At 40.3% G+C, this 25,288-nt stretch overlaps 1 protein-coding gene across 5 annotated transcripts; it reads right to left on the bottom strand.

Annotated features, from left to right (window-relative positions):
• Positions 1-1,108: 1,108 nt before the first annotated feature.
• Positions 1,109-25,218, bottom strand: SLC34A2 (solute carrier family 34 member 2). Of its 5 annotated transcripts, none has more exons than XM_027883376.1 (14): positions 25,118-25,218; positions 20,610-20,665; positions 14,752-14,866; positions 14,510-14,650; positions 13,909-14,037; positions 12,868-13,011; positions 12,119-12,230; positions 10,840-11,035; positions 10,043-10,138; positions 7,704-7,824; positions 6,803-6,970; positions 5,336-5,452; positions 5,123-5,247; positions 1,109-3,533 (listed from the first exon to the last, which is right to left on the bottom strand). In XM_027883376.1, exons 3-14 carry the CDS (start codon positions 14,855-14,857, stop codon positions 2,958-2,960), a joined length of 2,031 nt encoding a protein of 676 aa, XP_027739177.1. In that variant the 5' UTR covers positions 14,858-14,866; positions 20,610-20,665; positions 25,118-25,218; the 3' UTR covers positions 1,109-2,957. The 5 variants fall into 5 exon arrangements, with proteins under 5 accessions (XP_027739177.1, XP_027739175.1, XP_027739173.1 ...); XM_027883374.1 differs by lacking the exon at positions 25,118-25,218 and adding an exon at positions 20,756-20,839; XM_027883372.1 differs by lacking the exon at positions 25,118-25,218 and having other exon boundaries at positions 20,610-20,741.
• Between the last annotated feature and the right edge of the window lie 70 nt (positions 25,219-25,288).

The following is a 25,288-nucleotide window of genomic DNA, read 5'->3' as shown; positions in this document are numbered from 1 at the left end:
AAGATCTTATTTTTTTAAAACTTCTCTTTATTTTTACATTCAATGCATGAGGACAGACAAGACGAATATTCATGACAAAGTATAAAGTTATATCCTGTCCTCAAAACAAATAAAAGATAGCGTTTGAGAGTTTAAAAAAGTATTTTAGAAACATTGTATTTCCAAAATTTCTCATTACAGAAACGTCACATCTTCTAGAAAAGTAGAGTTCAATATCCTTCTGCATTAAGCCAAGCCATATTATGAAAGTATGTAGTTGTTTTACACCTTTACTTTAAGAAATCTGTCTCTGCATTGCTAACAATCTTTAAGTAACCTGCTGATGGAGCCAACAGCCTCCATAATATGCAGTATACACAGTTACAAACAATTTGAAAACTTATATTACAAAATATACAGTAGTTCCTTTTTACATTTTTTATAGATAAACATTGCATAGTTTTCAAATATGTAATATATAACACAATCACGAGCCTTTTTCTCTATAACTTATGAAAAATTCTGTACACTCAAACAATTATAAATAAAGTGTAAATATCTTTTAGTAAGAGTAAGGGGGGAAATATGCCAAGACATAATGTACTGTCAAGTGAAAAACAGATTTATTCGTTGGAATCTGCTTAACACAACGGCACAATATGGCTTGGAGCAAGAAGAGATCATAGGGGAAATGTTACAATGAGGAAGCATAAAGTCCTGATATGTCTGACAATTATTACCCTGATTCTTTTGTAAGAATCGCTTTCCCACAGTTATTATCACTGTTCATGGCTATACTTCAAGTTGCAAAATAAGGTGCATGTTGTTTAGGAAATGAGTAAAAGTAGACTAAAATGTTTCCTCTTTCAGTGGGTGGTCAATGGAAACTTGAGAAAACTTGAAAAGAATTCTGATTATTTTTCTCATATTTTTCCCAAAGAAAAAAGGCGTGGGAAATGCACACAGGGATTTAAAGAAACAGACTCTAAAAGCATCCAGATTTGTGAGAATAAAATGAAGAATTACTGAAGATATCAAAATTCAACTTTAAAAATAAGATGTTGACAAAATTCTTTTCAGCTACATGAACAACAAGGAAAATAACTTTGGAAAGAATAGTCTGACATCCAAAAGAGCAGAACTATACCAAAACTATATCTTTTGGAAATTCACTCAAATTCTAAGCATTTTGTCACTGGTCCACAATTACTGAAACAGTTGGAATCTCAGTGTGGATGCAGTTTGTGAACACATTTTCGGCAACATAGTTTACTAGTTTGAATGTCAGTTTAAAAAAGTAAATGAAAACCATTTTCACTTCTAAAACGTATGTATTTACCTAATAGCCAAATTCAACCTACTGAATTCCAAGCTCTGCAGAAAACAGCTGTTCAGAAGTAAATATGTTCTAGCAGCACTGAGTGGCTATGTTACACTAAGGGTCTTCTCAGTGTTTCCATTACAGATTTCATTTAAAACTTAGCCACTTAAACTGGCTTTAAATGACACTTGGCCTACACTGAATCACCTATTTTTTTTTGACATTAGTGATTGGACTTCAGTTCTCGTCCCATACTCACCAATATGGGAGCAATTGAAAGTCAGTAGAAGTACTCTGTGCATCTTGGAAATGCTCTTTTTCTGATGTTGAAATTATGCCTTGTCAGCCCGTGATTCAGAACAACCTCACAAGCATTACTAAAACATCACTAATAGTAAAATTTGAGCATAAGCGGCTTCCTACCAAGTATTACTCTACCTGTGGATTTGCTACACATGATAGTGACAACATCAGTTATGGATTTCATTTGGGATTTGGATTGCTACATACAACTGCTAGTAAAATTCACATTATTTCCAAGGAGGGTGGTTCAGAGCACAAAGGGATGGTGAACATCCCTTTCTCTCCAGTAAACATTACCATATGTCCTGTGCTAGCCATAATCTGCTCTGCATGTTCCCTCTGCTGTAACTCTAAAGCCAATCTTCACCACTACTCTGAAAACTCATTTTGTGGCTCAGGCAAACGGAGCCACAGCTGAACACACATCTGGCATCAGCCCAGGCTGGGGCAGCTGTCTCCTCCCCTACACTGGTTACTTGTCCTTCCTTCTGCACCATTCCTCTGGTTGTGGAATGACATGGTGAACAGGATTGAAGAGGACCATCTAGAGGAAGGAATGGCAACACAACCACATCCTGAGTCAGTCAAGACCTTTGGTAGCCACCCGATGCTTCCAAGCACAGTACAGGGGGAGCAGCAATTACTTTCATGGTCTTCAGCTTGAGATAACAAAAGATTATAACTTCTGTGTTTACAGTGTTAAAGGAGATACAGAGGACTTCAAATGGTCTTATGCAAACCCTTAAGCCAGACCAGGATTCCAAGAGCTTCTGAAGGATATCTCAGCATTTCATTTTCCTTCACACATGTAGAATAGATTTTGTCCACTGTAGGAAAACCACTCTTTTCCATTTTGACCACTGCAAATAGGGCAATGAAAACATTAGGATTCCCCTTTTTATTTATCTTTTTTTCCTTTTTTTTTTTTTTTTAAATTTCCAGAGCTTTTTAGGTATTACAAAATAACTTCTGCTGAATAAGTCAGTAGGTTAGATAGGCTGTTCTACAAGTGCAGTGTTTGTTTGTTTTTTAAGTTTGAATTGATTGCCACTCCTTTCATCTCTCTCTTCATGGGACTACATCAGGATTTCTTTTGTTTGCTACTGATAGCATTGCAGGAAGGTACCGCATAGTAGATCCTCTGTGAGCAAATCTGTCATTAGCTTTGCAACCGAGCACAGATTTTCTAGGGACTCTGTCAAGCTTGTTTGACTCCATTCCTTGATGAGTGATGTATCACTGGTTTCAGAAACCTAACAAAATGTTCACTCTGTCCTCAGTGCATAGTCCAAGGTGGTTTTGAAGAGCCTGACTGTCCTATGCTGTATTTCTGCTAATATGGGTTGATCCGCTACTATAAGGCTGTGTTGTTTGTGCCTGTTTTGTCAACAGAAGCTGCAGCTGGTGCTCTTCTTCCACCTCTTTCTTCATCAGCCATTGCCATGGTGTTTTCATAAACCTCTGTAGTTTTTAGTTGCTTGTCTTTGGCACCTTCCCCTTCGACATTGATTTTGCAACACTTACAGAAGCCACAGCAGTGTTTCCCACAGAAGGCGAGTGAAGACATAAGCATATTGTCCCAGGGCTCTAGGGAGTGCATCCAGATAGGTAGGAAATCCCAGTTTTGGAGCTTTTCAGGCAGTTTTTCAGGTCGCCTTTTCTGCATAACGTTAATTACAACCACAGCAATAAAAAGAAGAAATAGGGGAAGGCAAACACCCAAAAGGACTGGCCACCCTGCCAGTGACAGACCAAATACAAACAAAGGCAGAAGAAAGAAGCAGACGAGAAGATAAAATATAGCAAACCATCTGTACTGGGCTGTTATGTTTCCCAAAGTCTTGCACATGCGTATTGGCAGCCGGGTAAAAGGTAACGGGTAAAACAGAATAATCCCAGAGACATTGAAGAAAAAGTGGCACAAGGCAATCTGAAAGCAAAAACATTTGAGAAATTCATTAGCTAAAAGGCCTTTAAAATGCTCCTGCTGACATTTTAATAAGTTCCAGTGGCACTCAGACTCCATAGTTTCCCCCTCCTTTCTCCCCACTGTTGTTTCTTGTCTTTCCTGCTATTTCACTGCAGGACCTTTCCTAGCACAAAACAAGGACTCAGTAAGGCCTCACACATTGCAAAGATCACTACCTACAAACAGGGAACGTATTTGGACACAAGCCAAGGCTAGAGCAGATGTTGGATCCCCCTGCAGATGGAGAAGTCTTAAAATGCAGCTGATGGAGTTCATCAGAAACAAAGCTGAAATACCAAACAGGTCTCAGCAAACAATTCTGTTTTTAGCAAGGCATGGTAACCATGTGAGAATTATTCATTGTTGGGTTTTGCATCCATAATTTTTAATCAAAATATGGGAACGGTAAATTAGATATTACACACAGGCTATTTAAAATTTGTAGTGATCCAGACTTGGATTTTACAAAAATTAGCTATAAGTTTACAAGACACTGAGGAGACTCCTGGAATAGGACTTTGTCTGGGTCATTACAATAATTTGATTCACATACTTCAAAATTGTTTTTTTAAAAAGTAAGCATCAAGAGACATCCTCTTGCTAAAGCTCTCAGAAATTGCTTAGACAGAATAAGCATATACTGAACAAAACAGTACATTCCTTTCTCACCTTATCTTCATTCTGCAACTGTTATCAGACCAAAGTAAATATGAAAGTACAGAAGTTTATTTTTAAAGTGCATTATAAAACCAGCATGTTATCATGAAATCTGAGCTTTATCAAGATAGCATCTTCTCATGATTACATCTGCTCTATCATGCCTGAGGACAATAAAATGGCTTCTGTAATTTTCTTGATTTATTTGGGCTAGTAGAAAACATTCATCTTATTCATAAAGGAAACGTCATTATCTTTTCCCTCTTTGATGTAAAATGTTCATTCAAATGTGATCTGCTGCCAGGTTCTTTACCAGGTGGAAAATGGGAGGCCAAAGCCAGGCTGCCTATTTTTCAAATAGTTTGAGGCAACAAGAAATTCAACAAAATCCACTGAGATTACATTTACAATTAGAAAAATACATGATGCTCATTGCAACCATAGATAGACAGAGAGCTTGCCAGTTTAATGGTTGTGCAGCCTTCAGTAAGGTTACAGGAGTCCCTGCATGCTGCATGAACTTAGGGTCCTGAGAAGAGAGCTTACAGAAATCAGTAACCCTCAGAGGGTTGTCAGATATATGGGCACTGAATTCCAAGCTGCAGAGACCCCATGATCAGGGGTCAAATGGCCTACCCTGTCTCAGTTCTGAATTAATTCACTCAGATCAAGCCAATTTATGAAAGTAAGATTTAACTGTATATCGACATTCTGGGAATGTTTAATAACCTTTTTGCTCTAGCAGCTGAAATGGATGAGCTGCCATCATCAGCACACACAAAATCAGGCATGACATCCACGGCATATTTGTATCAGATCAAATTTTGTCAGGCTTTCCTTCAGAAAGGTTGCAGCTTCTAAATGAAGTGAAGGAAGCATTGTTTTATACTGACCTGTAGTGAATATTTTAATGTACTCCCCGGACTCGCTAAAGCCGCAAGTATAGCTGTTGTGGTTGTGCCAATGTTGGCTCCTAAGGTAAGGGGGTAAGAGCGCTCAATGCTGATAACGCCAATGCCTACGGGAAAAGAAGCAGGACTGAGTTGGTTCCAGGATGACGGAGAGGATAAAACATGGGGATATAGAACACAGTATTGACAACTTACCAACAAGGGGTGTAATAGCAGATGTGAAAACAGAACTACTTTGGACAATGAAGGTCATACCAGCCCCTGCAAGCATAGCCAGGTATCCAGCTAGCCAAGTAAAAGGAAATGGGAAATCTAAAAGGATAGAGGGAGAACACTTTTGTTAGCAAAACAGAATGCTCTATGTAACAGTAACACAACAGGGAAGACTATTAAGCACTCAAAATATAAATATATTTTTTGCCTATTTTCTCTTAATGACAATTTGGGGCAGAATCAGTCCTGCTACTCTGATTTATCCTGTCAGTTGCACTCCTTCTCCAGCCTTCCACCACTGGATACACTTTGAGATGTGTACTAGACTAGGTAGACATTTGTCCTAACCAAGGGTAGCATGTATGTTCTAATGCAATTAGGCACCAGAAATGTTTTCACAGAGGTCAACACAAAACAGTCTAGGTGTCTTGTGAGCCTTGGTTTCAGCAATCAGGCACCTGCTGCATGAATCAGATCTTCAGAAAGCTCTGAGGAGCATCCTGAGAAAATCAAGTGGTTTGTTCTAACTAGTTTCAAGCAGATGATCTCCTAAAAATGTACTTGTTAACTCTTGCTAAGAAAACTAAACACACTGATTAGAAAAACTAGGCACAATGATCCCCTGCAGTCTGCAGAACTTAATCAGTTGGGAAGACATAGAGGAGCACAGAGCAGCTCAGAAATTAAATAAACAGTAACTGGCAGCTGTTTACTTTCTCCCCTTTGTTTTTAATTCGGGCCATGTTCTTTGCTCAGGAGAAGAGAGCTTGGGGACCATTTTACTGCCTTCCCCATTTCTGTGAAACCTCTCCTCAACCACAGCCTGGGACCCATGCCAGGACTGCTTTTCTCTGCTACAGGTTCTAATCTCTGCATTCAAGAGAGTACGCAAGAAAAGCAGCCAAGCAAAAAAAACCTCCGTTTGCACTCAGTGGATCCAAACTGAAAAAAAAACTGGAGAGCACAGGGCAAGACAGAAAATATTGCTACTGAAAGCTGCCTTATCCTACTGAAGAGAGGGTTAGGCAATGGAATAGGACAAGATCATTAATTACTATAAACTTTTGTCAACTTACTTTGGAAGGAACATGGAGGCTCTGTGCCAGAACAGGCAATCACAATCTCAGCACTTCAGTGCTATCTTTTGAGGATGGGAACATTAAATTTCTAACAGCTAATGATTATACATCAAGAAACAGAGCCTGGACTTTGACCTCTGATGCTGTTAATCTGCTGCATTTCTCAATCAAGCCATTCACTATTAGATTTCTTAAAGAAAGAAAAAAATATGTTTGGGAGAAAAAATGTTGGGGGGGTTGGGATGATTTTCATTCAATACTATTTTCTTTAAACTATTTTATGTTATCTACCAGAACAGGAGATACCAATAAATGTGTTCAGTGTCCTTGTCATTCCTGAAAACAATCCTCAGGAAAAGCAGATAATTACCAGTGTTGATTGTCTTCTTGATAACACTTGCCACTTGTCCTTTAAGCACAGAGTTTAATAGCTTAACGATCATTATCAAACAGGAGCACAGAACAAGCAGGGACAAAGCCAGAAGGATAAGACCGATGGCAAGATCAGGCAGGTCTGAGTTCGCAAAGAGATGCTGGCCTGAAAAAGAAATGGAAAATTAATTAGCCTAGCCACATTTTTGCTTGTGATCCTAACTAAGCGCAGCTCTGGTTTTCATATATGTCACTTGGAAAATGGGACCAAAGCACACACAGCTTGAGGGCTTGATGCAAAGAGGGAAAATACCACCTCCCTTGCTCCACAAAGGCCACGTCTGAGAAGGGCAGGAGAAGCTCTTGTATGGACATGCTTATAAAACACACAGCAAGCACCCCTACGGGGCAGGCAGGGGCTGGGTGACCATGTACAAGGCAGAGAAGTACAATGGCAGATGGAAGTTTTGGGGTGCTCCAAGCTGGATGGCGGGTCAGGTTTTCCCAGAGGTGGCTGCGTGCCTGAGAAGGGCCATCGAAACTCCTGCAGGGCATGCATAGGGATGGAGATATCCAAGCAACCATTACAACAACAAAGTAACCGTAGCTCCAAGCCATCTGAACAGCGAGGGTGACATGATACTGAAGACCTCAATTACTGATATCAGGGAGCATGGAAAGAGATCCATCTGCAGCCAGATACCATGATGATGCTGGTAACTCCAGCTGCGTAGCTATAACAGAGCACAGGCTCCTCACACGGCACCTGCACCACTACCACGTGTCCGTACGCAGGCAAGGGCTTCCTGATACGCCTCTGAAGTGCTCTGTTAACACCATCAAAAAGCTATGTACATCAGTGAAGATATTGCCATAGAAGAAAGAATTCTATGACTTACATTTAGTGATATAATCTATTTCAGTTACATTCTTCAGGGTCCATGTCATGTTTCCGTCAGTCCAGCAAAAGTCAGGAGATGTGCAGTTGTCTGGAAGTGGAACTGTGACATTCTGCAGTGTCTAAAGATTACCAGACAGAGCAGATAGTTCAGTCATCTACAACCCTTTTTTAGGAGCTCATATAAAGTGTTAGATTTTTACTGCAACCAAGGATTCATCCACTAAGGGCAGATATGTAAGCTGGCACCATACTAATGACAAGGTGAAACTTTGCATTCTTAAAATAAATTATTGTGCTATTACCCAACTCAATCAGTACAACATTTAAAGATTAAAATATCTCCAAAATCTTCTACATTGTAACAACCATAGCACCAAGTCATTAATAGCTAAGAATCTTAACTACTGATGATAGTTAGTGGACTGAGGTTCATATAAGGCTGCAGTTGCAAGACAGTGACATTCCTTTTCCAGGTAGCACCACAGCTTCCTTGGTCAAAGAAAGACCTCTTTTCTGTCATCTCAAGAGCAGTTAATGGTCTGGTGAGTACTACACCAGTGCTGTGATTCAGAATGCTACAATACTAGTGCAGCCTTTGTTGCTGGATGAGCACAAGCTGCTTGCGCTGCCTTCCTGTGCCTCATTTTCCCTGTCTGTAGAAGCAGAAGTGCTGCTCCTCTTTTCCTTTTAATGTTCAAATGCTAAGACCTAATTACAAGCATTCTGATTTGCACTATTATTATGGAGTTGAACCTAAATTTCTATTTATATCACATTAAAACATTCCTTATAAGGACTCCTAGCCCAGACATTCTGCATTCTAACACCAAGTCCTTAAGTTCTTATGCAGACTAAGTTCACAGAGCTGTAGTTCCACAGAAGAGCAGTTAACAGCCAAATGGACTCTGAACTATGATGCTGAACTGGAGGTATCTTTCAAACATGTTTGAGTGATTGTGTTTTGCAGAAATGGAGAATGAGGAATCATTGCTGGGTACTGCTTACAGACACTTGCATTCACAACACTTTCCAGCTGATGCTGGTGGGCAAAGATGGGAGTGGATCCAGTGCTCCCACATCTCCAGGGAGGACCTGGGCTCCAGCCTCCCCATCATGTCAGCCTTTACAAACACAGCACAACCTTTTTTCTCACCTTTCTGATTTTTTTTTCAAACATCTGAGTTTCAAAGCAGATGCATTAGATCAAAATGTTTATGTTTTGCTTTAAACATGTTTACCCCACCAGGTTCAAGTCAAACTGTTAGGGGGTTCATGTATTTTTGTAGTTTGACTATGAGCAGTAGGTATACAGCCAAAATACAGACAAACACAATATAAAACCATCTATATAGAAATATACATTTCCTTCAGCCTACACTTTCTATGTACTGTAGTTTCTTGTCTTCTGTAGGACTTGCTGGCTCAGCACGGGCTGGGGTCTGTCAGCAGGGCAGCTGCCCAAGCCCTCTTTCCCCCCTGAGGTGAAACACCCAGATACTCAGTAGCGTAACCTGAGCAGAGTTTCAGATGGGCACAGCTCTGCTCCTGGCACTATCTCCCTAGCTAGCATTTCACTGGCCATCCAGACTGTCATTCAATAGGAGCCGGGCACTTAATTTCAACCTCCACTCTGTCTCCTTAAGTATCTCCTGCCTCAGGACTTCAGGAATTACTTTTCTATACATGATAACAAGTACAATACATTTACTAGAGAAGAAAAGGATATTTAACACTCTAATTTCTAGTTAGCTGAATAACGTAAAACAGCTCCACAGTTTATCAAATACTCATTGGTGTTGATCTGGGTAAGAGATTCCTCCAAGCTGCAATGCTGTTCTGGGTGAAGAACAACAGGGCACAGCCCTACAGAGGCTTTCTCCAAGGGCAGTTTTCCAAGAAAGCTGCAAATAACCAGCTACCACTAGATCACCCTAATATACGTAAAACTAAAACTTATTAGCTCAGTAGATAAATGGTGGTCAAAAAGATCTTTTCTTTGGCCTATAATGCAGATTTTTTCCACTTCCAGGAAGTCAGTAGTATCACAATTTAAAGACATTAGTGTGTGTGAAAGGAATGAAAGACTTGGCTCCAAACCAGCAGTACTGATAAGCAAGGGCCTGCATGGTACCAAATGTAGCCAGGTCAAGGTCACCACTGGTGAACATCCTTGATTTAAGTGGAGCAAAAACTACATTAAATTGTTTTCATTCTTTTTCTGCTGAAAAAAACCCTATCATTTAAAAATCTAAGTTCACAATCTTATAAGGATTGTCAGCTACAGATCAGCAGCATACTTCCTGAGGTACCTGACAATTAATTTAGCATGATACTTACCACATTGGTTTCAGTGACACACCAGACCTTTACCAGGCTTTTGTTTTTTGCTGATTCATCGTTAGTAGCAATTGCATTTATTACTGATTTATCAAGCTTTAAAAAAAAAAAAAAAAAAAAAGAAGAATTTTAAAAATGCATTATTCTAACTTGCATCATAAAGTTCTTCTTCCTCAGCTCTACTCAAACAACCCCCTTTGGAATCCCAACCATGTAAAGCCTGCACGATCATCTCTAATGCTGGGGCTGCCCGACAGGTAGGAGGGGGTTTACTCTGAGAAAAAGGCACAACTCTACACGCACAAATACTGTGTCTCATTCTCCCCAAATCATCCACCACCTCATCTCATCCTTTCTGTTTAATCAACTGCCTAACTGTATTTACTGCCATTTTAGATGATGCGTTCATTGCTCCCCAGCCTCTAGATGCATGCGATTATGTCAGGTCCTACACTGATTTTCTGGCTGTGCCAGGTGTCTCAGCTAGTACTATCTGCCAATGTCTAGGCAATAAGCTGCCTTCCCATCCATCTCACATGGCTTTATTTGTCCTCACCTGCCTTCTTATTCCTCCTAGCTAGGTCTGTCATCATTAAGGTGAAATGTGGGGGAAATAGAAATAGGAACTATAAAGCTGAGGCTTTATGAAATGTGAATAAAAAGAAGAATTCATCTGCTAAGGAGCTTTAAGTGAAGGACACAGAGAAAGAAGTGGGAACCCTTCTCATATTCAGAGCATTTTGATTGGCTGTGACTGAGCCAGGTAAGCAGCTTCCTTGAAGTGAGAAAGAGCTTACCTCAATGATGAGCTTTGTAAAGGGGTCTGTGATAACTTTTAGTAACTCAGGGGCATCCTCACCACTTTCAAGATGAAAGGACTCAACTATAACATTGGTGAGATGGTAAAGATAGCCAGAAACAACTTCAATGGGCAACAGTGCAAAGACAGCAAGCCAGTTAAAGAAATCGTGGATTGTTGCCCCAGCAAAGGCCCTGCAAAAAGAAATTAAAAAACAGAATTGCTTTTAATTAAACAAAATGGGTACAACATCAGTTAGATATGAAATCACAGAAGTGGGAATGAAGTCCATTTCAAGGTGGGAATCATCTCATTGCCAGGGTCACCGGAGATGGCTACTTGGCTATGGAGCACTAAGTTGTCTCCACACTGTTTGATCAATTAAAGAGCCAGCCTGGTGAGTAAAACAAGAAAAACTAGAAAAGGCAAAAGTGATCCTGAACACAAGGCTGCCAAGAGTACTTGTCTGAAAAAAGAAGAGGCTGTAGAGCCTACATTTGTTTGTCTCTCACCCATTTTTGGCACATTCCTTGGCCAGTCATTTCCTCTGGGACCTGTTCTCCCTGACTCCTGGGGTAAGAGAGCTTTGCAGCCCTCTCATATGTTCCTGAAAACCATTGGTGTACAGCTCCCTCCCATCTTCTCCTCCAAAGCCTGAGGAGCCACAGCGCTCCCCTCGGAGACTTTGGCGAAGAGTATTTCATATACCCAGTATGCCATAGATGACAAGGTACCAAAATCTCATATCCCTACCAAGTTTCCTGCTCATCTCCAGTAAGTCATGAGCTCTCTCAGTGGCAATGTCAAGTAGTAGTCTAAAAGCTGTCACTTTATGTATTTGACAGCCGGGACACATAATTTCTCTACAGTTACCAGGTCTTGCTTACTGTAGACTTAAAAAACCTTCAATATTGAAATCTCTTTTAAGGAGACTTGACCAAAATAATGTAAAATTAACTTCTTTTACAGCCCTCCAATAACTAGGACATAATAAAAAATGTGTGGCAGAGAGGGAGCAGTTGAAAATTTATCCTTGTGCAAGATCATTAAAAATGGTGGATTCTTACGAAACCACAAAACTTTTAAAAGAACGCAATATGCTTTTCTTCAAGTGTATGAAGCCACATATATAGGCAGCATTATACCTTTGCCATGGACATGCTTGTGACTTTCCTAACTAGAAAGGTTGAATGGCTGTAGTAGTGATAGGGAAAATAGAAGAAAACCTACAAAGAAGGAAGAAACAACTTTTCAGATGAAGTGTTTAAGTGCAATACCTTCTAAATTCATTCCTGTCGCCAGCTTGCATGAGTGCCACAATCGTGTTTGTAACTGAGGTGCCAATGTTTGCCCCCATGATGATCGGAATAGCTGCTCGAACAGTTAGCACTGGAAAGCAGAAAAGGAAACATTAAATGAGAAGATCAGATCATCAGCAAGGTCTATGCTCCAATGAAAATTTCTATTAACGTCACTGAAACTGTGACTTCCCTTGAGGTCACTGGCATTTGATGTTGTGATCCAAATGTTTGCTTTAATCAAGTCCCCTGGGAACACGACACTCCCATAATCCCAACTGAAAAGGCAGCCCATGGTTATCCCTTTTCACCACATATTAGAGGGCCAGAGTGAGATAAAGTCTCTTCTTTCCCAGACATTTGCCTACTTACTACAGAATTTTGAAATGATGCCACAGAAACAGATGGAGTTCAGTAACTGCCTAACATTAAAAAATTATGCAGATAATTTTAAAATAAAGGCATTCAGTGCCAAGGCTTCCAGTGATTTTCATGGCAGCTGTGGTCTTACTATTATTACTAGTACTATTAGTATTGCTACTACTATTAATGCTATCATTATTAATTTTTAAAATTTTATTTACATCAAGGCAACAGCTGCGAAAAGCTTTTCCTGCAGTCTCTATTCTTACACCCAAAGCTTCCACAACTTGAATACAGGTGGGAATGTTGGCACTGCGGCCAAGATTTATGAGTGATCTGTAGGAAGATGCTGAAAGCAGACTTACGGGTGGAGGACACCATGCTGACTATGATGGATGAGGAAGTACTGGAGCTCTGCACCATAACAGTCACCAGAACTCCAATCACCAGTCCCGCAACAGGATTAGACAGCACTGAATCATCTTTAAATATGTCCCCTGCTGCTTTACCTGCAAGAAGATATATTCTCAGAGTGAGGGAAGTGTGAAGTAAAGTCTACAGAAATTATCAGAGTGTTTAATTAAAGATCATTCAATCCATCTAATTGATACATATAGAGCCATGCATGCAGCCCAGGGATCCAAATTCAGGTCCTGAACTCTCGGCTTCTCAGTTGTTAAAGAATACTTTATATTCTCTTCTTTCAGTGACTAAACAAGCTTTACTGGACTCTGCAGAGAACCATGCAAAACCACTGCCATCAGAAGAAAGACTGAAGGACAAAAAACCACAGATGCATAGATTTAAATGATATTACTTGGTATTTTTGATTACTCCATCAAGGAAAACTATTTTCATAATACTGATTAATTCTGTCCCTGTAGCTTTCTGTGTTTCCAAAAATCCAAAAATCCAAAATACTTCCACAGAAACTCATTTGTTTCTCTGGTAACCACTCCTGAATCCCTCATCTGAATTCAACCCTTGAAGACTGGCAAATGTAAAATATGCATTTCAATAGTTTTCATCTTTGATGGTTTTGAGGGATATTCCAGTGCTGGATGCTTTGGTCAGGAGCACAGTTTTCATATTTCAACTTGTTGAAATGTCTTTCACATGTGACAGATTTATGCACAGATGTATCCATGTAAACTGTCACTAAAGTAACAGAAAACTGCTAAGAAATCAGGGCCAATAACTGCTAAATGAACAGCTCTTTGGAAGAATTTGAGAAAGAAGGGCCCTTCCAAACGAATGAAGGTCAGTCTTCAGTTAGAGCTACTCCTGAACCTCTATCCCAACACATATGAAGAATGTTCTTGAAGAGTGATAGTTGTAATTAAGTTGCTCAGATGAAATTTCCTGTCTTATTCAGTTTATTCTTGATATTTTAGACATTTTCATACCTCCTACCAGTTGAAAAGCAGAGCTCAGAACATCCAGAGAACACACAAACATGTAGAGCAATCCAAGTAGCATAATGAACTTCCCTATCCCGTAGAGTACACGAATGATTTTTCCTTTTCTATCCAATTCTGCAAAATAAATACATTATGCATAAAGGACTTGCTTGAAATGTTTTCTGGAACACTCTAGCACACAAGCAGAGACTATGGAGACAAAGACAGTGCTGTGACTTCAATGTGTGATTAAACCCAAAAGAATGTTCCTAATCACATTTTGACTGCAGAAGCAGGTATTTTGTTTACTTAATTTTATCAAAAAAAAGCGCTTTCTGTTATGTGACAAAAGTCTTACGAAATTTGAGACTGACTATTTTATGGTCATCCTACTGAGTAAAGAAAGATTGACAGGAACCTGGATATAAAACCATATTAGTGCTGGACTGTTTTCCATATATCTCCTTGTGTTTTAAGGAAGGTAAGCAGCATGATTTCCAGATTCTTCTTAACTGACTAAGAATAAGATCCCCATAAACTCTCGGAGAAGGTGAAAGAAGTGGTGGGGAAAAAAATGCAGGTGATTTCTTTATGGAGAAATGGCTACCTGACCACTTGACCCCAGTGTCCTGCAGTTCCGGCAGAGCCCATGGGTCCTCTTCTTCTGGCCTTGGCTCATCTATCAAGGCTATTGTGGAAAATGCAGGTTGAATATCCCCTTTATTTCCAAGTGAAGCCACATTGCCTGCTGAAATAGAACATGTAAAAAATTGTTTAATTACTTTCCATCCTCTCCAAGGATCCCCAAAACTTATACACCTCTATAACTCACTGGTGAGCACGTGTTACCTTTGTGGTTTTCTCCTTCTTTCCCAGCCATGTTCTGGTTTTGTTTGGAAGGGTCCCCAATATAGTTATTGGCTTCAGGCTTTTCCACCTCAGGCCAGGGAGCCATGATCTGTGACTAATAAAGTAGTGTTGATTAAAATGCGTCTGCAGTCTATATTCAACTTACAACAGGGTATGTGGGAAATATCATTAAGAGCAAATGAGATGGAAATGAAACATAAGCAATATACCCTTGAACACAACTTTTTACTAATCTTTATGAATTATTCCTTTATTTCTGAAATTGATTTCTCAATTATTTTTTAAATCACTGTTTATTTATTTTTGTACAAAATTAAAAAAGTTATTTCCATCTCACATCTGTGTTTTTATACACTTTTAACTGTCATGAAAGCAAAGATTCCTCTGCTTCCGAATAGTAGGCACTTCTTCCCTTTAATTAATTTCAGCTCTTTTCAGGAAGAAGTCAGAGAACTGTTTTACTTTCTTCCACCATTTTTAAGCAACTGCCTTTAACAAACTGGTAATTCAACACATCAACCTTTGCAAAAAAGTTCTTCCCTAAACACTACTTAGTTCGGGTCATGCAAGCTGAACACAATACTCTTGCTGCCTTTACTGCTTCATTCCCCTGGAAGCACAGAGAGGGGAACCCTGGACAAGGTGGAGGAAGAGCCCAGGGTTTCAAGCTCCAGAAGAATGCTTGCTGAAGACCTGGACAAGAGCACAGTGAGAGACCAGTGACCATTTGCAGGTCTATATTTGCCTGCAACTCACAGCTGATGCTGAAAATTAAGATGAGCTAGTGACAGCAAGGTCCATCTCACTCAAGTCATGTAGGGTCTCTCTCTGAACCTCTTCCTTCCTGATCCCTTTTGAACACATTTGACATGCATCACAATATTAATAAATAATAAGTTTAAAAATAAGACATCACATGGCCAAATCCTGCCAGCACCGGGGCAAGCACCCGTAGCAGACTCTAGCCCAGGCACAAGAGAAGGCAAAGCCTGGAAGAGTCCTACCTATTTACTTCGCCAATGTTGGAAGCCAGAGGGAAGAACATGAAAGAGGGGGAAGGTGACCATGGAGAGACACGCCAGTATATACAATACTTCTATCTTTCCAGGCTTGCTGGTGAGCTCAGCCAGCACATCCTGAAACTCAGTGGAAAGGATGGGAGAAGATAGAACCCTATCCAGAAAAGCCTCACCTTCAGGTCTGCCTCTTCCACCCTCTCTGCCACACGAGTCGGTCAGGGCTGCAGGCAAAGCTGCCCCACAGCCACCACGTCTGGCACCCACGCGTCTGAACCACCAGAGAGCGAGTTTGCTTCCTACGCTCCTCATAAACAAAGCCCCTGTGCCCAGCCTCCAGAAGTCAGAGTTGGTATCATGCTCTTGTAAACAAGGTTCAGCTGCAAGTACCAGCCACTCTGAGGGAGTATAATTAATCATTCATTTAATCATAATCCTTTATGTAGCTAATGGTAAAAACGTTTTGTCCCTGCCCACATCAGTAAGCCACACATCCTCTTCCTTTACCTGGGAAGGAAAGGTCACAGACGAAATCACTCATGTCTTACTGGAAGAGAGAAGAGTATTGTTTGCTGGCACTCCATAAAGAAAAGAGTATCTCCCCTTCCACATCAGCAAGAAAAGTTATTGTACAATTCCATTAGCAAAACCTATGCTTTCACACATTCTTTATTTGTGGTATAAGAACCACAGCAGCTCCCAAGATACACAAAGATCTTAGAACAGATGAAAGTCACTCTTGCTTATTTCAACAAGGGTTTCCATTTGCTTGAAGCAAATTCTCGCATTTTCACCCAGGCCAAAACAACCACCAACCCCACCCCACGTCAGAACAACTCCATCTTGTTAAACGAGTTTCATTTATACGTGTTCAGCATTTAAAGAGCTATTAAAAAAATAACTGCTCTGCACAAGTTCTTCTTAAGTGAAATGCAATCATGAAAATGCACTGGGAAGTCGGTGAAATTGCATTGGCAGTATGTTCCAACCATGAAGACACAGAATATGCTGGACACCACTATTCCTAGAGATGCCATCAGTACTTGTACAGTTCTTCTGTTACACTCAGTATGGAAATGAAAGATTCAGCCTGCATGATTATTGTATGGAAACTGAACTGATGCATTCACTGAAGAAACTGGAGCTTGAAAACTTCACCAGACAAACAGCCCTGTGTCTTCTCAATAAACTCATTCAAGAATTCAGCAGATCATTTTTTCATAAGCATCTCCCATTTTCCTGAGGTGTTCAGGATCCCACAGGTACGTCACATATTATTATGGGTTTTGCTTTATGTGATTAAATACCATAGAATGAGAGTTGATCGCCTCTGTGGAGGAAGTTTTGTATAGGTGTGTATCTAGTTATTCATACGAGCCCTAGTCAACCTCTGATTTGAGAAGGTAGACTGGAATACCAGAGGTCTCTACAGCATTTCCTCAAGCATTTGCATTTGCAGAGGTTTAACTAGAACAGCCCATTTGTTCTGTGTAAGTGGTATCAAGGGGTGATGAAAGCAAAACCATCTAGATCCTTGAAGTGCTACCAAAGCTGTCATCTTTCTCCAGATCCTGACTCTTATTAAAAGGAACAGCTGAGAAGACAGTTTAGAGACACCTGATACTATTTGCTGGAGTCCTGCTCACAGCTACTTACTGTTAATTAATCGCTGTGCTACAAGGATAATCTACATTCTACAGTTTTCCTTTCAAAGTATTCTTCCTTGGCCCAAATACAAGCATTAACAGCTTGAGAAAGTACTCAGCAGAAGATGTGTGTGCTGCAGAGCAGTAGGGTGACAAAGCTGACTGCATTGCTCCCTGGTAGCTCAAGTGTGCCTTTGGAAAGGCTGACGTCAGGCACGGCGTAAAAGACCAACATCCTTGATGCAAGATATAAATGACAATGGAAACCCTAATAGTGGTTTGCTTTCAAACACCAAAGACAACCACGCTGCAAAGGAACATGTTAGAGAACGGGCCAATGACAGCACACACTGCAACAACTCGCTGCGTCCAGCTGGACGCACAGGTCCAGGTCTGAAGGCGGGATAGCCACAATTGCTGGATGAGGTGCTGGAGTGATGAGCTCTGCCCAACCCTGTGCCAGCCCAGTTGTCTCAGTGATGTGCATCTGGTTCCCTCCTTGGCTGGCAGGACACCAGCCAGGGCGCCTGCACCCGGGGTGAAGTCATGGAGCTCACATCCGGATTCGCATCAGCACTTTGAATATCCATCTGTTCGGAGCTGTGCTGAAATAGGAGCTAATTTCCTCCCGAAAGTGGCAGGTCACAATATGCTATGCATATTGCAAAGGCCTGAAAACTAATGCCTGTGCAAACTGTAATCCAGTCCGTTTCTGTGAACCTTGTGGCAAATCTTCTCACACCATCGTGTGTGCTTCTTTCGTTGTAAGTATAGTCTTTCCTTGTTTTTGGGAAATGCTAACTATGTGTGACATCCTTTCTAACTTCTAAAGAAACTGAACCTTCTCCCTCCTAAGAGAGAGATAGATGGAAATAATCAAAGGCATTCAGATTTTAAAATAAAATGTAAGGGAGAAAAAGTCAGAGCCAAGTGGCCACCTGTGGTTTTTATATCCATACTGACTCGCTCACTGCAGCATTTCAAAGAGTTAAAGTCCCTGGGGAATTATCTGAGCAACACTAGGTGTCACACAGTTGCCCTGTATTGCATTCCTCAGTGACTCACTGGGCTGTAACAGCTTTGCCTCTGTTGCAGGGCTGCACTCCTGGTGCTTTGCAGATTTAAATCAGAAACAGTTGTCGATGTATTTGTTTTTCCGGATTTAACACAGAGAGAATGAACTACCACTTGCATGTGCCCAGGTGGTATTGTTCGTACCTCTCCACCCATGACAGCTCACCGAAAGGCCACCTTGTGCCTGAAATAACAGCTAAGAAGCAGTAAGCCTTAAAGAAATCTCAGTCCTGGGGAGCAGACCCAGTCAAACCAACATGAAATAAAAAGTACTGAAGAAAATAGCAGTATTTTCAAAATTAACTGGTAATAACTGCAACAACCACCAGCGTGACCATACATGTTGCTTAAGCTACCCACGGATTGCTTAAGCAGTTCCGTATAAGGTTTTGGGTTCAGCCAAGCTTTCCCAATTTTCTCTCTCTCCCTCTCCTCCTTCTCTCTCAGTTTTCTACAAAAATACCTCACTTCCTTGTCATTCACCATAAGCTACAGTTTTTATGTTAAAAAGGGACTTATCAGCTAATCTGATATCCGACTATATGACTTAGTAAATATGAATATTTACCATTCATACTTCCTAAGAGTAAATACCAAGCTACATGGCAACCTTTCTTGTATACAGTTTGAAGAAATATTGTCTTTTTCCCCTCAAAATGCGTGATTCCAACATAGAAGCACATTATGTAGAGATAGAAAAAGAAAGATCCTTAGCCAGCAGAAATTCATTCAGTAGTTTTACATCAGCTGATAGTTTTGCCCCAGAACCTGTTCCATGCCAGCCGCAAAGCCCCAGGTGCAACAGAACCAGTAACAACTTAAATAAACACCTTCAATGATTCAGCCTTACTAGGAGCAAGTCTTGTCTTCTCTGGCACCAGCCACTTCCCCGGGGCTTTTTCTTTGAATAAGTTAGCAGGCTTAGCCAGAATGTAAACTTTCAACTCATGTAGCAGTAAAAGAAAGAAGAGACGTGAAAACTACAAAAAAAGAGCCCCGTGCTCACTGTTTATCCCTATGGATTCCTGAAATTCATTGCTCAGAAGCCTGAATCTAACACATAGCAAAACTAAAAAAAATCATAAAACAAACTAGCAAAGAGAACTAATTTCTAAGGAAGTGCAGAGAGAGAAAGAACCCCAAACATTAATTTTTGAGTTCACAACCAAGACAAACACTGGAAACTACCACTGAGGAGCCAGAGCCAGGAAATATCAGTGAACTACCTGAAATGCCTCCTAGGTGTTTAAATAAAACAATTACTTTTTCAGAATAAAACAACAAGAAAATTAATAACCCCACCAACAAGGAAATAGAACAGATCTACCCCTTCCCAAAGACAAAACATGTAGTAAAGAATAGAGAGAGAAAAAAGTAATGACATTAAAAACACTTACAGATCTATTGGAAGAGCTGATAATAAAAGTTACTGAGAAACCAGCTGATTTCTGCCTACTGCCACATTAGTTGAGCAAACTACATTAGACTAATGTATTCCTTTTACCTCCGTGTATCAAACCAAATTAGCATAAGAAAATGTTTCCATCAAGAATAGCCTGACCCAGCCGTGGTGAGGCACACAGACTTTACACAAGATCTATGCTAACACACAAACTGACTGTATTCCCTTCCAATGTTTCATTAATAATATCCTAGACATTTTCCAGTATCTAATACCACTGATTACTGTGACTTAAAATTTCACTTGTTTTCAATCCAAATAGTAGTTAAAATAATATTTGCTTTTGCTATAGGCAGTTATTTCTGGTTGGGTTTTTTTGTTGGTTTTTTTTTTTTTTTTTTATTGGTAACTGCTAACAAAATGGTTTTTTTCTTTATCATTTTCCATAAAAATAAATCTAGCTGTTAGCAGAAAAAAAAAGCACAGGTTGTTTTCAAAACGATTTTTTATCACTTCCTTGAAACATAAATGCAGTTGAAAGAAAAGGTGAAAACACTAACAAGTGGATGACATTTCATATGCCACTACAGTTCCCCACATTAGCTCTCTGTTGCCATTCCTTAAGCTGTAAAAGCAGAACTTTATATTTGCAAGCTAAACAAGTTCAAAGAGGAAGAAAACTCAGTTGTTCTTACTTACCACGTCTTTATTCCCAGACAACAGAGTGAATGGATCAACTGGGCAGCCACTGAAACCTGCAATATATATAGACAGGTGTTGAGCAAAGTTTGCTTTCATCACTGCACACTAACATTCCTATTTTACAGTCCAGAGGCACTGCCTACCTGCAACTTAATGATCACAATAAAACTTTTTTTAGCAGGAGTAGGCAGCAACCAGCACTGATAAAACTACAGGCTATTTCACACTTATCACATTCTAAAAAATGTCCCATCAGCATTTAAGTACAAGTTACAAATGTGTTCATGTGAGTGCTGGAAAACTGTTTGTTCCAGCCTGAAAAATTGCTGTCTGCCTGATCATTCAGTAATCTTTTTTCCAATAATAATTTTCCAAAAATATTTTGCAATCTCAAAAGTCTGTCAAAAGGGTGTGAAGGAGATGTAGTACTGTTATTTGTCTGTTCAGGTGCCTATTAATCTGCCTTAGAACAGAAGTGAAGGAGAATCAGATAAAAAGCAGTGTAAGTAGGAAACACGTAAGAACTTCTTAGAACAGAGGATGGAGTTTCATTCTTATCGGTGCTCAATGTTTACAATTAAGGCAAGCTCATTAGCATTTTGGCTGTGGCTCTCCTTCCAAATGAGATTTAAAGATGTAAGGACACTTTTGATAATCACATTCAGAATACCAGTGATGAAGACAACTAGATGATAAGTAGATATGTTATTCAATAAACACAGTGTGGCATTATAGATCAGATAAAGCAGTCACCAGCATTGCTGCCTGTCGTACTGATGAGATTAATGGAGAGCTGGGGGTGGGGGGGGCTGCATTAGGCACTGTACTTTATTATTTTTTGAATTTCTTCTGTTTCAACAGGCAACTTATACTGAGCAAATAAGCTGTAAACTATCTGTCCAATCAGCAGATCTGCCTTGTCTGCTTGTACATGGTCATATCTCCCAGCAGCTTAGTGACTTAGTAACTCAGTAAAATAAAACTCTTGCTTTTGCACCTTTCAGTCCCAGCCTTTGGAGCAGTGAGTCAGAACTCACCCTTCTCCTGTGTCGGCATCAGAAACGTTTAATAAGAGGTGACCCTGAAAGCTTCCACAGCCCCTCATGCAGCATCATATCATGGCAGTGGAACCACCAAGCACCTCCTCTATCTGCAGTGACTCTGCTGGTGTCGACTCCACTGCCTACATCATTCTGGGCAGGGCTCATCTTGTAGTCCAAGCATGGAAGCACCAGCCCTGCCTCGCCCTCCCTGCCTGCAGTTTGCACAGAGGTGGAAAGGATGGAGAAGAAACTGATTTTTCTTCTGTGCGAAGTGGAGAACTGTCCAAAAGTGGAAATAAGCAATAGAAAATGGACCCAAGGTCTGCCTCTGTAGTTCACAAGATAAGTTTTCTTAACAGAACTGTGCTTTAACATTGCACCTAAAAATAGTAGGTTTTAATTGATGCCCTATATGTAGGAAATCAGGTGGATTTTGTAACCGGGAATCCTTGTATTTGTCTGAGCTGTGGCTTATTCTCTTCTGAGTCACTGTGGAACCCAGCTCTGCCAGTGGGAAGGTATGAGAGGTGTACATTTCAAGTACCCCATCATGGCTCAACCAAAGCGTGATGACGTCTTCCACAGCATTTTTATTCAAACACTGCTCATTCCATCTGCTAAGCACAATCCTACTCACTGACCAAGTAAACATTTTAGAAAGGGAACAATTCTATATCAGACCCACTGTACTCCTAAAAAGAGCTTTAGGAAAGAAAAAACAGTCACTTATACAAAGGCAGGCAACCTACAATCTGTCTTTGGAAGACCAGGGTGGACCTTCTGCAGAGTCACTCTGGAGGAACCTCCATAAGGACCTAGACAGTAGGGATGAAGGTGAGTGTTATTTGTCCCAGAAGCCTTCCCTTCATTCAGAATCAAAGGAGAAGAGGCTGAAATCCTTCCCAGGACAGCAGGGCAGTCAGAGTGATAGTCCAGAGTGCTTTTCTTGCATCTGGCACAGATTCAAAAAATGCTGCTGCTGCTGAGAAAGAATAACTAAACACTCTATCCCTTTAAAGATTACTTAGGAGCAACTGATCTAATTTAAAAAAATATTCTTGGATAGGAAACAGTTGGTAAAATAAGGCAAGCAAGCAAATTTCAAGGCTCCTGATTTCATCTAACAAGGTGTTGGATTACTCTGCAGCTATTTGCAACAGTACCTGTGAGAGCCTAGAATTTAGCAGGAAGTACGAACACAGAAAATGTCTCAAACACAGAATAAGAAAAAAATTCCAAGCATGTGCAAATTCTGAGAGATGTGAACTCTGTCCTGTCAGTGTTATATGTTGCAAGAAGTTATAGCACAGGCAACAAACATGTCTACATAGCAGAGAGCTGGGCTACAAGCTCCCTTGTAGATCTCCCCCACAAAAAGGATGCTTGTTGTGCAAGTATCAACCCCATCCATCTCTAAGACCCAGGCCCTAGTACAGTAAACCAAGCGCACCTTAGACTCAACCAAAACAAAAATAATCAAAGGAAAGTAAAAGAAATGGCCATCCATCTACCAAGGTGTCAGAGCAGCCCAGGATACATATTTACTAACAATATTACGTTATGAGGTTTGCTCTTTTAGTTGGCACAGCTTCAAAACACAGCATGCATGAGCATGGCTCTCAGCTAACATAGGAGAGAAACTCTCTTTCATACAATTTAATTTCATTTTCAATGTTCTACAAATCCAAAGAATGCACAGCTAAACACTTACTGTGCATTCAAGATGGTGGGAATCTGGGAAACAGCTACATGGCTATTTACCAAAGAGAATTGGTATTGTTTCCATCATTTGGAAACACCATTGTCCATATTATCTCCTTCAGAAACCTTGAACAAGTCTAGTTGTCTACATTTGGGAACAACATGAGTATAAATCAGCATTTCCCCTTATGGATATGTAAAACACAAAGCCCTGCTCATTAAAGAGAGAGGCTAGTGCTGATTTCAGTAGGAATTACAGCCAGAACAGTTATTTGTGTTACTATACTGTGCATTTCATCTCACATGCAAAGAAATTAATGGAGTTACAGTCAATGTACTGCCAGAGCTGAGTAATGAATAAAGTCATAAAGAGACAGCATTCAAAAGAGCCAGTGCCAGGAATGGGAGGGCGAAATAAAACAAGTGCAGGAGTCACAAAGAGAAAAATTACAGGAAGGGCTTAAAGAAGACATAATAAGGAAAATAAATATTTCAACACAGGAAAGACTGTTTTTATGGGGGAATAATATGGCAAACAATTTTAGACAGAAGTGTTTGTTTGATCTTATAATAATTGAGCAGCCTCTTCACCACAGAATGAGTTTATTCTCATTACTACCATGTCTCAAATGTTTTTGTCAGTACAAATGCGTCCTTGGGACATGAGTTAAGGGGGTTATTTTGTTTACATCTTCCACGATAAGTATGTTTTCCACCAAAGTCACTTATTACAACTGTTTTTATTCTTTCTGAAGTATCTTAGTTTGACTTCCTATTTAGTTGATATTTTGCTACTAAGATGCACCGGTACCCATTCTCAGCATTTACTGACATGTAAGAGACTGCTCATCTGAACCCTCCAGTACAGGCACTGGTGGTTGTGGGTCCAGGGCAGAGGGATCTGCACAGCCCTGCAGCCAGGCACCAAGCACTTCCAACTCTCTCCCAGGGAAGGAACGGCCAGAGGCAAAGGGCACACACTAAAACATGGCACATGTGAAAAAATAGCACCAACAGTAGACTGAACTTGATTTCAGCCAGAATGCTAAAAGTGTGAATCATATCACTTGCTTTGACCACTAAATCCCTGACAAATTTTTAAAACTTTTCTTACCATAGCTGTTCAAAACTTTTATTGTTTGTGTTGAAAGTGTAACTAAGAGGTTTAAGGTATGTCTGTTTAAAAAAAAAAAAAATCCCCAAAACAAAGACCTGGTAATGTTTTAGAATCAGAAATTTTTAATCACAAAAGAAACCCAATCTTATTCCCGTCTTGCTAACCTTTCCTACACTTTTTATAGTCTATTCCCTTACCTTGCCCCCACACCACACCCCTCTCCTCCCTGCTCCTGTTCACTCTCACAACCAATCTTATATTCCACACCCTCCTATTGCCTCCCACTTTGGACACATATTCATGAATGCAAATAGCATCTTCCCAACAAAAAAGTAATGGGGGAAGAGGAAGAGAAGATGCAAAGGGAAATGTGAGAGCTCTTAAATAAATAATAATACTCACACTCTTATGCAAACCTTAATTTACAGATTCAAGTGCTTTGGGAAAGCAGGCATTGTTGACTCCTTTATTATTCACAGACACTTAAAAGCTATCTGTATTTTAAGAAATCCATTGTGTTCTCCCTACACAGTTTGCTAACTCTAGGCTGACACTGGACGTGGTGTTGCTGGTAGCAGGAAGAGCAAGTATAATTACCAGCAGCCAGCTGAGCACATTTACAAAGAAAAGAAGCTTCATCTCACCTTTCCAACCTGTACACTCCTTCTGCACCTATGCTGTACAGCCTGCTGGCCTCCACACACTGCCTATGGACCAGCTGCTCAGATTCCGTAGCTGTGCTTATTTGTCTTCTGCCCAAATGACTTCTGCCCAAAAGACAGATCTGAGAATGACAAAAAATGAGGATTTTTGAC

This window comes from Empidonax traillii, unplaced genomic scaffold, assembly GCF_003031625.1.
Source record: "Empidonax traillii isolate 1590-97213 ecotype Southwest subspecies unplaced genomic scaffold, ASM303162v1 scaffold125:size1524877, whole genome shotgun sequence".
In the NCBI taxonomy this organism is placed as follows: domain Eukaryota; kingdom Metazoa; phylum Chordata; class Aves; order Passeriformes; family Tyrannidae; genus Empidonax; species Empidonax traillii.
The sequence above is the reverse complement of the archived record's forward strand: the minus strand, read 5'-3'. Positions and strand labels throughout refer to the sequence as shown.